This window comes from Macrotis lagotis, chromosome 1, assembly GCF_037893015.1.
Source record: "Macrotis lagotis isolate mMagLag1 chromosome 1, bilby.v1.9.chrom.fasta, whole genome shotgun sequence".
NCBI lineage: Eukaryota > Metazoa > Chordata > Mammalia > Peramelemorphia > Peramelidae > Macrotis > Macrotis lagotis.
This window is the reverse complement of record NC_133658.1, coordinates 624,383,356-624,400,083: the sequence shown is the minus strand read 5'-3', so window position 1 is coordinate 624,400,083 and position 16,728 is coordinate 624,383,356. Positions and strand designations below refer to the sequence as shown.

The window sequence follows — 16,728 nt, the reverse complement described above, 5'->3', positions numbered from 1 at the left end:
CTTTCTTTGTTCGTTTTTTTTTTTTTTGTTTCCCTAGCATATATTATGGAGCTTGGCACATAGAAAGTAGTTAAAAATGCTCTCTCTCTCTCTCTCTCTCTCTCTCTCTCTCTCTTCTATTCACCTATCTAGAAATTGATCATTATCATGTTTCAATTTGAAAACTCCTAGCTCACACAATCATCTTCAAGCATGATGTGGACTTCAAGAGAGAGTTAGCCCTAGTATTTGAGAACTGAGCTATGGAGAAAAGCAAATTTTTGGTGTCCACCTGAGGAACTCATTCAGAGGTATATTGATAAATGTTAAACAACTGGTTGTTCAAAAACATATGACACATTTTTTACATTTAATCTTTATTATTAACATTTTCTATCATTTTTGAAAACTTTAAAATCAGTGAAACAAACAAAAAAGCCAAATCTGTAGCATTTGATGATTTTTAAACCATAAATGCCTACACTGAAAATTTAACAATCAAGCTGTGTGAACTTCTTCGAGAATAACTTTGCCTGGAAGTCAATAAGGAACTTTTTGAGTACTCCACACAAAAGAAAGGTCTTCAAGTGCCTAAGGAAAGTAGTTTTGATCATATGTGGTTGCTATCTTAAAATGTTTTATATTCTAAGTTTATACACAGTCTTCCCAGAGATGTTTGTATTCATGTGAGAATATCATATACACATATACACCAATGTGTGTGTACACACACACACACACACACACACACACATGTATATACACTTATGGACAAAAATCTATTTTAAAAGTTATTCAATCATTGTAAAAGATTACTAGGAAAAAATAAATTAAAAAAAAGATTACTAGGGAGAGATATCTTAGAGCTCTCACTTTACCATTTGAGTAAATACTTTTGACAAGAACTATGTCACCTGCCTGATCATTTATGGGAAACATATTTGTTTGAGCTCATGTGTTAAGAGTTGTAAAAAGTTCCCTCAGGATAGCCCTAGAACTTGAGGGAACAGTTGACCTCTAAAAGCTCAACATATCACCCTGAGTACTAGTTGGGAGAATAGCTTGAAGAGATGTTTCATAACAATCAGTAGAAGAACTCCTTGAGTGTTACTAGGACATTCTGAGTTTATTGATTTCATAGCCAATTACCTACACCACCTAATATAAGGCCATCCTGTTTAATTAAGGAATTAATGGATTAGGATCTGGATAATTGCTGTATATGATTTTTATTCATAGTCACTGTTGCCAACCATAATAATCATAAGGATATGTCCAGGAGTTAAACATATCATAACAGACTCTTTAGCAGTAGGTTTCTGGCATTTGGTAGGTTATGTTGTTGTTTGTTTAAATTGAGCAACATTTTTAGGGGGTTTGAGATAGGGCAAATTGGTTCCCTTTCAACTTCAAGTTTAAAATTTTGGGACTCCTTTCAAAAATGAGAAAGTAAATGCTGCAATTCTTTTTAATTTCTGCTGTGAGGCAGGCTAGCTTCACTTGACTAGTCCAGACCTGCCAAGTAATCATTCCCTTATTTGCTTGTCATAAACCTGATGGAATGGTACTAAGGCTGTGTACAACTCTGATTTTATCATGTTTTTGAACTTCTGAGAACCACAATATCATGAATGAGTGTTAGATTGAAATACTATAAAATAATAAGAAGCATGTCATCTTCTATAGAAGTAACCAAGAAATTCTACCTCTTTACTGCCTCCCTTTCTATAATGTGCAAAAATAAGTGAGGGGAATTTATCATGGTGACATAGCGTGATACCACTGAAGAATAGTCAGCTGCAATATTATGGGAATTGTCTTTGTACTTCCCTCTGTAAGTGTATCAGACTCTAAAATCAAGAGAAAGGGGGACAGGGGCCAGGGTTAGTCCCACATTAGCATAAAAGAATTTTGTCTTGGATGAGTTGCATAAGATAAACCACCATTCTCATTCACTCAGATGAATTAATGTTCTGTTTCCCTGTTTCTCTGGACTTTATAATATGGCTAAAAATTCTTTGTTCCATTTCTTGTCTTTATCTTTGGGTCTGTTTACCCATGTATACTGAATTGAGTCATACAAGACATCCTGTTTACTCTTTCTGAGTACAGTTTAGTTTAGGTCATATTGCCTCCTCCACACTTCTTTCCTTAATTGGCCCCTCATCAACAGTAAGTATTTGTCCTGTTCCCACCATAAGCATTTAGGGTTTGTATTAAATATTCACTACACTGTGGGTTTTTTAGTTTTTTTAATAATAAAAAAAAATCTAAGAATTCATGACTGTCATAGAGCTATTTTTGTGAATTCATTTTGTTTCTTTCATGGTAAAGAATTCTAATGTGAAGATAGAGCTCTGGTTGAAATCCCACAGCTTTCTGGTATTTAATTTAATTAGTCTGTGTATTCTCAGTCTAGGTAGAATTTTAAAATGCTTTTAGCCTGAGATAGTTCAGTGACCCTGGGCCAGTCGAAACTCATGACAATATCATGAAAAACATATGAATGAGGATGAGGAATCCTTAGACTTTCCTGTGTAAAAGCTAGTGGATCTAACAAGGAGAGTACTTATTGATGTTTTTACATACCTAGACTTTTTACAAATGCAGAATTATTCCCCCAACCAGATAACTTTATCCTTTATTTTTCTAAGGGGAAATCAACAGGGTCTTAGGCATATGACTAACTGATTTTTAATAAAACAAAGCCATAAATTTTTCCTGACAGTATTTACAAAACAATCAGCTCACTCTCATATAACATTTACACTGATTTCTAGTCTCACCCTGACTTGGAGTCAGGAAGATCTTAATTCAAATCTAGTCTCAGATACTTACAAGTAATGTAAGCCTGGGTAGGTCAGTCTCCCTCAGTCTCAGCCTCACTGAAATATAGGGATTATAATAGCATCCAACTCCAAAGCTATTGTGAGGATAAAAGGACATAACATTTGTATGGTTTTGCAAACCTTAAAGGAATATATAAATATGCATAGGTACACACACACACACACACACACACATACACATATATATATATAATATAAATGAATATATATTTTATATAAAGGAAAAGTAAATATATGTGAAGGAGCATTTCTATAAAGAAAAAATATATAGAAAAAATATATATTAAGGAATGTACATGTATAAAGATTTGCATATACACAATACATATCTCTATATACATGTTATATGTTTGCACGTATATTAACACAAATATATAAACATACATATATATATATATAAATATATATATATATATAAATATAAAACCTAACTATTAATATAACTATCCCTAAACCCTAGAGAAGAAAAATGTCTAAAAGGAACAATGTGATTGTAATTTTCTGGCTTTATGCTTTCTCCCAAATTTGAGCCAAAAGGGCAAGGATTTTATCTTATCTGAATTTCACATCTCCACCAGCTTCTAGAATGGGGTTTGCCTGTCACAGACAATTAAATGTGTGTTGTAGCATAGAATGAATGACAATCAACAGACTACTTCCCCCAACAGTATAGAAGGCAATATAGAAATATGTACCCACTTCATTCTGACTCCAGCTGCCACTGCTAAACTTAATAATTAGTTCCTAATTTTACTCTCTTTTCTTTGACTTCTAAAACTGATACTGTTCCCTGGGAAATTATTAAAGCTACATTTCTTTTGGGTAATATTTCAGGAACACATCCCAGCTACAGTGATATTACTGATCCTTCAGATATAACCCCGGTGGTAAGATTATGTATCTATCTAGATTTGGAAGGTCCCTCAGAAGACATCAGATTCAACCCTTTTATTTAACAGATGAGGAAACAATAACTTGCAAAGGGTCATGAAAATGGTAATTGTTAGATGCTAGAATTGAAAGCCAGGTCCTTTGTCTAGAGTCCTTGCTCCTTAAGGGGGAAAAAAAAGGATTTTCATAAATGCTAGAGGCTATCCAGGTTCCTGCTTTCATCTTTTCCCAAGAACTACTGGTTTTGTTTATTAGCCTGTTTCGTAACACGACTGGCAGCATTCAATTAAAATGGGGTTCCCATCAATCTGGACCCTGATTGGCTAAATAATTGTTTATATTTTGGTCATAAACTTTAAGGGTCTTCCCCTCCAGATTGATTTATTTTTTAACAAGGTAAAAGTGACTATTGTTTGTCATTTCTTTCTTACCAAGTCTTAAACATTGATTGGGATTTGCCTCAGTCAAACTGAGACTTATTAAAGAACTTGACTTAAAAAGGCCAAGATTCTTCCACAGCATCCAGGACCATTTCTAGTCATCCTGATCCATATCTGTCCATTGGACCCAGATGGCTCTGGAGAAGAAAGTGAGGCTGGTGACCTTACACAACCCTCCCTCACTTAAATCCAATTCACTTGTATATCCTGGTATCACCTCCCTGATATGGTCCTCTTTGAGAAAGAAGAGCAAATAGCAACAATAATAGCAACTTCCTACATAAGCCCAGTGAAACTTAAAAAATCTGTGAACACTGGAGGGCAGCAGTAATGAATAATTTAAACTCCAGAAACAAAATCCCTCAGTTATTAATTCAGGCCAAGCATTCTGTGAAACAAGTTGTGTAATTGTTATTGCTTTTAGGTTGTTTTCTGAAGAGGAAAAAAAAGAAAGATGGATAGAAGGCTGCATTAAAAGGACATTTTTTTTAAAAGATGCTCTTAAGGTGGAGGACAACCAGGTTAGAAGAAAAAAAAAGCCTCAATATCATAACATTCAATTGTCAGATAAAGGAACTTGAGATATTCAGCTTAGAAAAGATTGGTCTGGAAAAGAAAAGATGGGAGAGGGGGAACAACTGTCTTCAAGGGTTTGAAAGATCATAGATTTACGTATGGAAGGCAGATATTAGCCAGTTCAACCATCCCCCCATACCCACACTCCACTACCCAAAGTCCTTATTTTATAAAAAAGGAAATTGAGACCTACAGGAGTATAGGGACTTGCTGAAAGTCAAACAAGTAGGAAGTGAAAGCATGGACCTTCAAACATAGGTCTTCTGATTAAAACTTCAGTACATTCTCCACTGCATCATACTATTATAAGATTCCTTCCAAAAAGTGGGAAACTAGTTTGTAGCGATTATTGCAAATGTTCCAGTAAAGCTGAAAATATTCTAAATTGAGGACAATTAAAAAGTAGATAACTAACCCAAATATCTGGAAATCTGGATAACTGATTCTATTTTAGATATTTTATCTGAGCTAACTAGAATGAGTGGGTGATTGCTTGGACATAGGCTAAAATAGCATGGGCAAAGGAAGAATTTCAGAATGAAAAGTAGTAGTACTAGGGAGATAGTAGTAGTAGGAATTGGATAAGGGGGCAGATAAGGGATAAAGTGAGGTCTATGTAAGACCTGAGCCTCATGACAGTAGAGAAACCCTAGGATCAGGATTCCTAAATTGGCTTCCTCATTATTCCTTTCTTTTCTTCTATAAATATTTTATCTATCATCTCTGAGAATTTTCACTGACCACTCCTCATGACTGGAATGTACTCTCCCTCTCTTCATCTTTGTCCCCTGGTTTCCTTGAATTCCTTCATATCCAAGATAAAATTCTGTCTTCTATAAAAAAAAGACTTTCCCAAAACACCTCTTAATTCCAGTGCCTCTCCCCAATTATTTCCTATTTATCTATATTAAGCTTGTTTGTTCATAATAATTTACATGTAGCCTCTCCTATTAGATTATGTTATCCTTGAGGGTTATCCTTTTGCCTTTCTTCATATCTCCACTGATTGACACAGTATATGAGAGTAAAAGTAGGCCCTTAATAAATGCAAATTCACTGGCTAATCTACACATGTGCTTTGTACACATACCTAATATTTTGTCCCCTTCTCTTCACCATTTGGTTTTCCTGCTTCTCTTCAAGACAGTTCAATTTGCTCCTTCTGAATTAAGAGTACTATTATCTTTCCAGTCATACAGGTTCATAAGTTCGGTCATTCTTGACTTTATTTTTAACTTTTGGTCCTATAAAACAAATCAGTTCCAAGTCTTCTTGGATAAATCTTCATACTATCTTTTTTATTCTTTTACCTCTCTCCACTTATACATTCTACCTTAGTTCAGATCCTCAACAGCTCTCATTTAGATAGAATAATCTGATCTCTCTACTTCCATTCCCTCCATCTCTGAAATACCCTACAAGCTCTTCAAATTTATATTCCTAAAGCAAAGATCTGACTATGTCAGTTTCTACTCAAAAATCTTCAGTGTCTCCCTTTCACCTATGGGGAAAAAATAAATTCCTGCTTGCCATTTAAAGGCCTCCATAGACTAGCTTCCACTTTCCTAGCAATTTTTTCTTTCATTAAAAAGTACACAGATAGTTCCAGTGTGTTCTATTTGAAAATATGTTCAGTTCTGGGCACTAAAGCAAATAATATGGAGAGAATTCAATGGCAAGTGATCAGAATAGTGAAAAGCTTTGAAAATATCCATAATAGGATCAATTGAAGGAATAAGAGTTTTTTTTGTTATAATTTTTTATTTTTTTCCCTGATAAAGAGAAGATTTTGGGAGAACATGATAAGCATTTTTATAGTATCTGATTGACTGTTATGTGAAAGAGGGATTAAACTTGTTCTATTTCTCCCTAGATAACAAATCTAAGTGCAATAGGCAGAAGTTGTAAAGAGACATATCTTAGAGAAATATAAAGCAGGAAAAAAAGACCAAAATCTCCTACCTCTTAGGGTAATTAAAAATTAATAACTCTAACTCTTAGGGTTATTAAAAATTAGATTATTTCAGAAGATAAATGACAACAAAAGTTGAATGGCAACTTATTAGGAATTTTGGAATATGAGCTCAGAGTAATGAATAAAGTAATCTGGATGGTCTTTGAGATCCCTTTCCATTCTGTGGACTCCATACATTCTGAGAATAGATCAGAACATTTCAAAAACAAGTCCTCTTTGAAATGAACTTAAGGAGATGAGACCTTGGCCAATCCTAACCCTGCCAAAGAAACCAGTTGTAATACTGAGCTTGTCAATCCTGTCACTCAATATACTCTGCTCAGCCTTGAATCAAGCTGAGATTTGAGGGCCAGATGATGGTGGGAGTTAGGCCCTCTAGGTAATGCCTAATGTAGAGAAAAGGGCAGGGAGGAAGAATGGAAAATCCCCAGTCCCCAAACCTGGTAAAGAAAAGAGGTGCTTGTGGCCATGATCTCAGGGTAGCCCTTAATGTTTAAAGGGTTTGGAAAGCAACTTACTAACTGGAAATTATGTTTCGCTTTAATCAGAGCCAATTTGAATTATTTTAGTACAACAACCCTGTCTTCTGATAAATATAAAAAATGTGTCATATCAAACTTCTTCAAATTCACACCACCAGTAAACAGCACAGATCAAAAGTCTATAATATTTAAAGATAGACTTTGCCTTGATGATATACACACACTACAACTACACAAACTCCTAGCCAAGTCATGAACTTCATGGCAGGTGTTCTCATTATTGATATTTAAATTGATATTTAAATACTAATTTTTAAGAGTATAATCAATAAGTGCATGTGCATAGGTCCAAGTAAACATGTAAACAAACTTAAATGATTACCTTTTTTCCCCTGAGGATCCAGACAGTTTTCATGAGTACAAGCACCCCAAACTGACCAGGAAGAGACCATGCAATCAGTAGAGCAAGGAACATTGCAGAGCCGAGAGGTCGGAGGAGCAGATCCCGGGCATAATTTCTTGTCCACAGGCCTAGACACTAAAGGGAAAACAAATATTAGGGGTTCAAGTTACATTCATTGAGTTTCTTAACTGATTCACATCTTTCTTTTCTGAATATTCATCTTTCTCTCTGGGTCAGTTCCAGAGGTAAAGAAGAGGATATTATTTAAAACTTACACTATCTCAAATGCTCAGGCAGAGATTTTGAGTTAGAAGAAATTGTTTATTTGTCTACCATCTTTTTTTTCTGTGAGCAGTCATTATGTTCTTCATCTTGCTGATAAGAAAATTATTGATCAAAGAATTAAAAACACTGGCCTAAGGTCACATAGTTAATAATCAGGATAGACTGGACTTGAACCAAGCGTTCTAACTCTAAAGCCAGTGATTTGCTTACTCAGAATACCAGTTCAATGATGAAATCAGTGCTAACATCAGAATAGTTTTTTGTATCAAGGTTGCCTTTTCCCCCCTAATTATTTCCAAGGGAATCTAAGAAAGGATTGAGAAATATCTTAAGACATAAAACATCTTGAGTTATGATTTTTTTTCAATTCTGCAAAATTTCAAGATGAGGTTATCCTGACTGTATAAATGACTGAATTGGGATATATATATATATATATATATATATATATATATATATATATATATGTATATATATAAATCAAAATCTAGCCTTGAAGGCAGTTGCTTAGCATAACCAATCTCTTGCTGTGATTCCCCTAGAGGGTGGGGCTCACGGAGGCTCTGAAGAAAAATGGCTTGCTGAGCAAGAAGAAAATGCAGGATCTGTGACTGCACAACTGGCCTGGGGAAATCAGTTTCATCTAAAGGAGGGAAGAAGGCAGGGAACACAACAGTTCAGTCTAGGATTCAGACATTTCCTAGGGAACAAACAAGTGGTCAGCCTGAACCTTTTTGGTTTGTATTTCTCAACCAATTTGAGGAGTTTTCAGAAGTTATTTTCTACTTTTGAAGCTCAGAACCACAAATCACAGCAAGAAAAAATGGAACTTCATAAAAAGAAATATGTATTGTACTAAAAAAGTGAGAATAATTTTGTTTTTTAGAAAATAATAACCCCATTCCCTTGATATATGTAGTCAGTTTGCAATAAATTATTGAGTCCATATAAGTGTCAGACACTATGTTAAGGGACATCACAATACAAATGCATTAATTAATTAAGAGAAAAGTTAAATTCTCTGCTGTTGCAACTATTTGTAAAGTTATTAAGATCACTTATATGTCTTTGTTAAATAGATAAACAGTAATAGTAACAGCTTTATGTCACTAAATTTGAGGCTCCCTTTTGTTTTTGAGCTTGAAGTTAAATGACCCTATGGCTTGTCAATCAATAGCCTATAGTCTTTGTCTGACTGTCTAGAACTCTACGCTAGTTATAGGGGGAAGGAAAAAAGCACATGATCCTTGCCTTCATGGAGTCTACAATCTCATTAGGATATAAGTAGGGTAAATACAAAAGAAGATTAGCAGAAACATATAGCCAATGATAACTGTGAAGACTTGAGGTAAACCTGGAGGAAAGGAGCATAGTTTTTAACTAGACAAAATGGTTTTGTGGAGATGGTTATTTTTTTCTCATGACAAATTCAAACTTGAATGTAGTCTAGGAATAGGAAAGACAAAGGCTTCACTATCCTTCTTTAACTTTTACTCTGACACAAAAAGGTAAAAAAACATTTGCAATCTTTTTTTTTTAGTGGACACCTATTGGCATGACTTTTCTTCTTTAATAGGGCCCAGTCTTCATCTATCAAACAAGATTGGACTAGATCAGAGGTTCTTGACCTTTTCTGAGTAACATACCACTTTGGCAGTCTAGTGAAACCTAAGGACACTCCTCATAGGCTAATATCTTTAAACTCATAAAATATAATATATAGGATTTTAAAGGAAACCAATTATATTGAAATAGTTATCAGAATTTTAAAAATATAAATTCACTACCTAATGTTAAGAACCATTGGACAAGAAGATCTCTAAGGAGATTTTTAAGCTATCTTTATCTTCTATAAGCTTGTTACTTTTACTTTGTAACTCTATCGCTGACCAAGGCAGGGCTAGCCCAGGACAAAGTTCACTGCATACAATGAGAATACTCTCAATGTTTATGGAATTAAATTGATATTGCTTTGGCTCAAGAGACATCCTTGCTCATCATTTCATTGTACTTTTCCTAGCACAGCAGCTAACACAGGATTAGACACAGAGCAGACTCTTCAGAAATGTTTGGCTGAATGATAGACAGACGACCAGACTGGAACAATGTTTTGAAAGAAGGAAGGGACAGCATATGATACAGAGTTGGCAAGAGAGAGGATTCTTAGGAAAAATGACTCCTGGGAGAGAGGAGCCAGGCTCTGACACAGTACTCATTCCTGCATATTTGATGCTTTTTGACAGACACCAGATCTTAATACATTTCAATAAATTCTATAAGTTAACAGGTAGCAGTTCCTGAGATGCTACGCTTAAAAATGTTTCATTCTGGTGTTGAACTGGGGTACTTAGCTCATCCCCTTCTCTGTCACTAGACACATATGGGTCAAATTCACTGCTTAGTCCTAAAACTCTTAATAGCTTTAGATCAATAAGATCATACTAGTGAAGACAGGGGTCCTGTTGCCTTTGTTTCCTTATAGCCCCTCTCTGACACTTCTGCTTCAAACAGCAAGCTAGAAGTCCATCATACTTTAAAGAAATCAGTCAGTGTTGATGGACTACCCAGAAAACTAGTTCATTCATTACAGTTGCTATACCAAATAGGAGGCATTAATTACTTCATGAATTATCTCAACTTCGGGTGCCACTTTAGTATTTGCAAGTTGTTAAACTATATTTCTTATAATTCCCTCATGATCTGAATCTCCCTAACTTCCTAATAAGCTAGGATAATTCTATGACTATCTTGGTATTTTGATGTGCCTGATTTGGAACAGGCAAAGTAAACTGATCTAACCAGAAAAGCCTAGAAACTGATAATAATTACTGAGAAATAACCCTAAAGAATAGATGACTCCATGCATTGAATATCAATCAATGGGGGGTGAAATAGGAAAGAGAATTTGTGTAGGTGGCAGGTTTGATGTAAAAAAGCTATTCTCTGGAATGTACTTTGTTTTTAATATAAAAGGACTATAGATGAGAACATAATTTCAATCAAAAATGAATCAGTGAAAAATGAAAAATTCCAGTGTTCATGAGCATGTTTACCATTTCTAAGAAAATAAAATAAGGAATACCTTTGCATTTTCTTCAAGCATGATTCTTGGAACATAATAGTCACTTAATAAATGTATGTTGAATTGAATCGGATTTCATAATTAATTTCAAAGAATCATAGGATTTAAAGCTGGTGTTGGGTGAAGTTCATCAAGTTCAACCTCCTGATTTTAGAGAGGATAAGGTCCATAGTTTTGTTTTTATAAGTTATCCAAATTATGTAAAAGTACAAAAGCTTATATTAGAATACAAAATAAAGATATAATAACATCATAGAAATGCCTTACCTTATAAATCCATATAAAATTTATATAGGATTTTAAGTTTGGGAAATCTTTTTATACATGTATGTATCTATAGGTTTCTTACCTCACACAACCCTGTATGTACTAAGCTGCTATTATTGTCATTTTACAGATGATAAACTGGGGCAATGAGAGGTTAAATGACTTGCCCAAGGTCCCATATTAAGTGGCAATGATGGATTAGAATATAAATTTCCCTAATATATAATTTCAGAATCAATGTTTTTCTTTAGTTGTATAAATGTTTATTTTTCCCTATCCCCCTTTTGTATACTATAAACTCCATAAGGGTAGACTTCATTTCTTTTGAGATCTGTACAGTTTCCCTAGAATCTAGTGCAGTGTTCAGTGTTCATTGTGGAAATCATCCCTTAATATGTATTTGTTGAATACTCAATGAATTGAATAAAGGAATTGACAATGTGTTGATACATTAAAATAAAATCCATCCTTTAAAATGAAGAGATAACTCTAGGCTTATTTTTCCAAGGCACAATAGTACTCATCCGTCTTTGTTACAATTAACTGCTATTTTAGGGGTAATCAGGGAATCAGTATTCTCATTTGTGAGAGATTGATTCCATCTTGTCTTTTCTAATATTTATTCCTATGCATTCATATAACTTACCAGGCATCACTATAAACCATTCCTTAAACAACTAAAGAAATGTGTGTTCTGCTTGCCTCCTAGTTCTGCAGCAGAGAATCAGTCAGTGTAGTATATTGAAAAGAGTGTAAAAATCACAACAGCTGGCTTCTAGTCTCAGCTCTGCTACTGAGCAGTGACTAGTTTTATGACCTTGAGCAAATCCCTTCAAGCTTCTGGGTCTCAGTTTCTTTGAAAATGAAGACATTGTATAACCTCGAAGTTTCCTTCCAATTCTGAGTACTTAGGTTTTCAGTCAACCAGTTATACCTTCAGGTGATTTTACACAGGACATGTGATACCCAAAATGGCATTAAGAAGAAGTTATATGCATTCAATCTTCCAATTCAAATGCACTCATCATAAACGCCAAGGGGGATTTACTCAAGGAGTCATCACCCCCCCCACCCACACAGACACACACACTCCATAGGCACTCCAGAAGACAGTGATACTATTAAATGGCAGTAGCTGAAATTTAATTCAAAACTAATGAGATATGCTACTTATGTAAAAATGCTTCTTTCCAAATGATTTTTGAAAAACAATATTGCCTTTGACATATTCATTTAGGGAGTACAGTGACTTGGCAGAAGTCCAATACACCTTACTGATAAAATAAATAAGCCTTTCTACAGATTGAAGCACTCAAGATTGTAGAAGGAGTAAGATAAAAAATATTGCAGTTTGTACCATAAAGCTATTTTCCTTCAAGAGGCTTCATGTGTTACTTCATATGCCTTTCACCACTGGGATTTGCAAAATAATTTATCATTCTTTTAACTTACTGGCTAGTATGAAAGCAAATCTGTCTGCTAGCACTTATAGTCAGCTTAAGGAATTAAATCATATCACATCCTATTATACCTAATAAAGCTTAATTTTAGCCATATTGTGCCTCTCTTGGCAAAATATTGTGCATCACAATTTGGCATCAAGATGTGTGTATATGTAAAGCAAATTTAATACCTAAAAATAATTTCTCCAATTAGAAATAATTATGTGAAATTTGGCTACATGTCAGCATGTCTTCCAAATTTCATTCATTTTATATAGCCTATTATGAAATGCCCAGAAACTAATGAGATTTTTAATGTTGCAGAATGACAACAAAATAAAATGTGAATTTTATTCAGAATAAAGACAAATGGAAAACAAATAAATTATAAAAGCTATTTTTCATAACTCAGAATCAGCATATGACAGCTAGTTAGTTATATAGTTAGAGGAAACAAAAGTAATTCTTGTTGAAAAAAATTTTTAAAGTGATTAGTAGCTATTATATTACATGGAAGATGGTATGTGAAATGTTAGAAATTTATATGAGAAATCAAAGAAGCCCTGCCCTCACTGAGCTTATAATCAAATGGTTAAAAGATGAATTTGTGTGTATGAGTAATACAAGACAGAATATGATAGGGTGAGAGTTTTCTTGACAAATTTAGGAAATGAGAGTTGGGGGGGAGAGACTGTAGAATATTTCATGGAGAACATAATTCCCGAATCAAACTTGGAAAGAACAAAAGAATTTCAATCAAAAATAATATTTAAGGGGCAGCTAGGTGGCACAGAGGATAGAGCACCAGCCCTAGAGTCAGGCATACCTGAGTTCAAATCTGGCTTCAGACACTTAATAATTACCTAGCTGTGTGGACTTGGACAAGTCACTTAACCCCAATGCCTTGCAAAACCTTAAAAAAAATAATATGTAGATAGAACTTTAAGGTTTTTGTAAATTAGCCCGGAAGGTAGGTGTTATTATTATTTTCATTTATAGAGGTTAAAACTGAGACAAACAAACGTGACATGTCTAAGACTGGAACTGTCCTCAAGTCTTCCTGACTGTAGACCCAGAAACTCAATAGATGGACACATCAAGGTAATTTGTTACAGGCACAGGGTCAGCAGGTTTGACAAAAGCTTGTGTATCTGAGATCCTTCCATTCTATTCAAACCTTCCACTCTATTCTCACCAAAAGAGAGTTGACCACTTTTTATAAGAGCCCTTGGAAAGAACAACTCTTGAAGATCTAGAGAGTTATATTTGGGGGTTGGGGGAAAGGTTAGAATATGAAAGCAACTCCTAGTATGAAGCTTTTACAGTCAAACACTGGAGTGAAGGGTAGTCACCACATCCCCAAGGGCTAAGTTTCCAAAGTTCAATGCTAAGTCAGTTCTTTGGTTTTTGGAATGTATTATTGTTCAGTCATTTGTTAGTAGTGTCCAACTCTCCATGACCTATTTGGAATTTTCTTGGCAAATAGAGGTTAAGTGACTTGCCCAGAGTCACACCACTAATGGGGTCTGAGGCCAGGTCTCAGCTCATATCTTTCTCATTCCAGTTCCAGTGTTCTCTGTTGCACTCACAAAACAATCTTAATTTGACCTAAGATGAAAGTGATAGCTGAATATCTGAAATAACTGAAAAGGAAGATGTACCAGATTCCATTAAAAGGCACAGGAAAAGCCCTTGAGGAATATAAATAGTATTTAACTAAAAATTAGAAAATAAAAATTCAATGGGGAAAATATTTTGTAATTCATGAGGCAAAAAGCCCTTAAAGAATATAAATAGCATTTAACTAAAAATTAGAGAATAAAAATCCAGTGGGGAAAATATTTTGTAATTTTATGAGGCAAAAGAGGGGTTATGGAAGGAGAGAACAGATAATGTGAAGGTCGTAAAAGCAGAAGATAAAATCAAGGAAATTTATATGTCAATAGAGTAGCATATCCAATGAATGATAACCAAGATTATTCACATATTTTCTATATTTATTTTCATATTTAAAGGCTTAGACAATGGGCAAATAAGCTGTCAAAAATAATAAGGTAATCAATATTAACTTTGTGAAAATTAAACATATCTAACCAGTTTCATATCAGATTCTATTTTAATGGGAGACTAGCCAAAGAAAACCCAGTACTTTGAACATGAATAGTGTTCCCTATCTGCTACTAAAGTCCTAGAGAACTTAGTGAGCCTGCTTCCAGAAATGCATGATGGAAGAATCCTTTTTCTCTCCTCTTCAGAGCCTGCACAAGTATCTTCTATTTCCTAATGGATTATTATGTAGTGACAAGAATCCTTTGAACCAGCTGCTGAGCCAGAAAAGAGTGTGCTAACAAATAAAACCACTTCTGTAAGATGGGGTAGGTGAGATAATAATTGTAATGGCAGAAAAATTCAAATGAGTGTTAATTGATTACTTTGTGGCAGTGCAGTGTGGTTAACGAAGAATAGCCTGGAATCTAAAAGAACATCCATCTACTTCTAGATAGGCTGTGGTTTCAAGTTTCCTCATCTACAAAAAGAGGGGTTGGAAGCAATTGTCAGAGAAAGAAATTAAAGCTATCTATCGTCATATGAAAAAAATGCTTTAAATCACTATTGGTTAAAATAATTCTGAAGTGCCATATAACACCTGTCCTTTTGGCTAATATGACAGAAAAAGAAAATGACAAGTGTTGTAAGGGAGATGAGAAAACTGGAACACTAAGGCATTGTTGGTAGAGTTGGGTATCTATCCATCCATTCTGGAGAGCAATCTGGAACCATGTCCAAAGGACTATAAAAATGTAAATATCCTGTTAATCAGCAACATCATTACTAGGTCTGTACCAAAGAGATCATAATAAAGGGGGGGGATCCTACATTTATAAGAATATTCATAACAGTTCTTTTTTTGTGCTAAATGTTGAAGATTATCTTTACATGCAATGGAAAAATAAAATAAAATAAAATGAAATTCTGCTAAAAAAAAGAGGGATTGGCTTAGAGAACATTTAAGGCCTCTTGAAACTTAAATATTCTATCACTTGTCACACATTCTTAGAACTGTGTGACCAAATCGTTTAAAATTTGAATACAGCAGTTCTCAAAACCAGTTTTTTCTTTGAAGTCAGAATCTGTAAGTTCTTATTTTTAATTCAATTAGCAATTAATTAATTAATCTATAAGATATGACATTTTTTAGAATGTTTCTGAAGTAGTAGAGATTTAAAATAGTTGTTAATTGAGAAATGTTAAAGAGTCTTCCTTCACCATCTAAATTCTCTGTATACATATACAGAGAAAACGGGGTAGCTGAGTTGAATTGAATTGAAGAATTATATCAGCATAATACATTAAGATATAATAAAATAATTCTAAGGGTGAGTCTGAAAGGAATTTCAAAAGGAAAAGTTAGGAAAAAGGACTAGTTCTCTCATAGAAACCCCTGATTTCAGAAACTTTCTCTACTAATTCAGCTCAGTATTTTTTCTGCAACTAAAGGTTTTCAGATAGTTCCTAAGCATTCAGAGATATTAAGTGACTTACCTAAAGTCAAATAAGCCAGTATGTATCAGAGGCAAAATTTGAAATCAGGCCTTTCTTATCCCATGGCTGACTCTTATGCTACTACACTGCCTTACGAATGGGGTCTGAAGTCAGAAAGAGGAATTCAAATTCTGTCTCAGATATATATTTCCCATGTCATTCTGGGTAAGTCATTTAACCTCTGTTTGCCTCAGTTTCTTCATCTGTAAAATGGGGATAATTGTAGTCCGCTCCCCAAGGTTGTTATGAGGATCAAAGGAAAACATTTTTGTCAAATCACTTGGCACATCACATAGTGTTATATAAATATTAGTTATTATTATAATGGCCATTAATTATATAAACTGGAAAATGTATATTAGAAGATTGAGGTTAGATCATTAATTACTACATACTTGCTAGAATACTACATACTATATATGCTATATACTATATATAATACTATATACTTGCTAGAAATGTCTCTTACTCTAAAATTTTATATCAAGCATAAACTCAGTAACAAATGTACTTT

The 16,728-nt window shown here is 34.2% G+C and overlaps 1 protein-coding gene across 1 annotated transcript in view; it reads right to left on the bottom strand.

Moving 5' to 3' along the window:
• THSD7B (thrombospondin type 1 domain containing 7B) overlaps positions 1-16,728 on the bottom strand; it is a 1,134,773-nt gene that overhangs the window by 651,553 nt on the left and 466,492 nt on the right. The window contains exon 6 of the mRNA XM_074215070.1: positions 7,575-7,730. Coding sequence (XP_074071171.1) covers positions 7,575-7,730 — 156 coding nt within the window. The remainder of the gene's footprint in view (positions 1-7,574; positions 7,731-16,728) is intronic.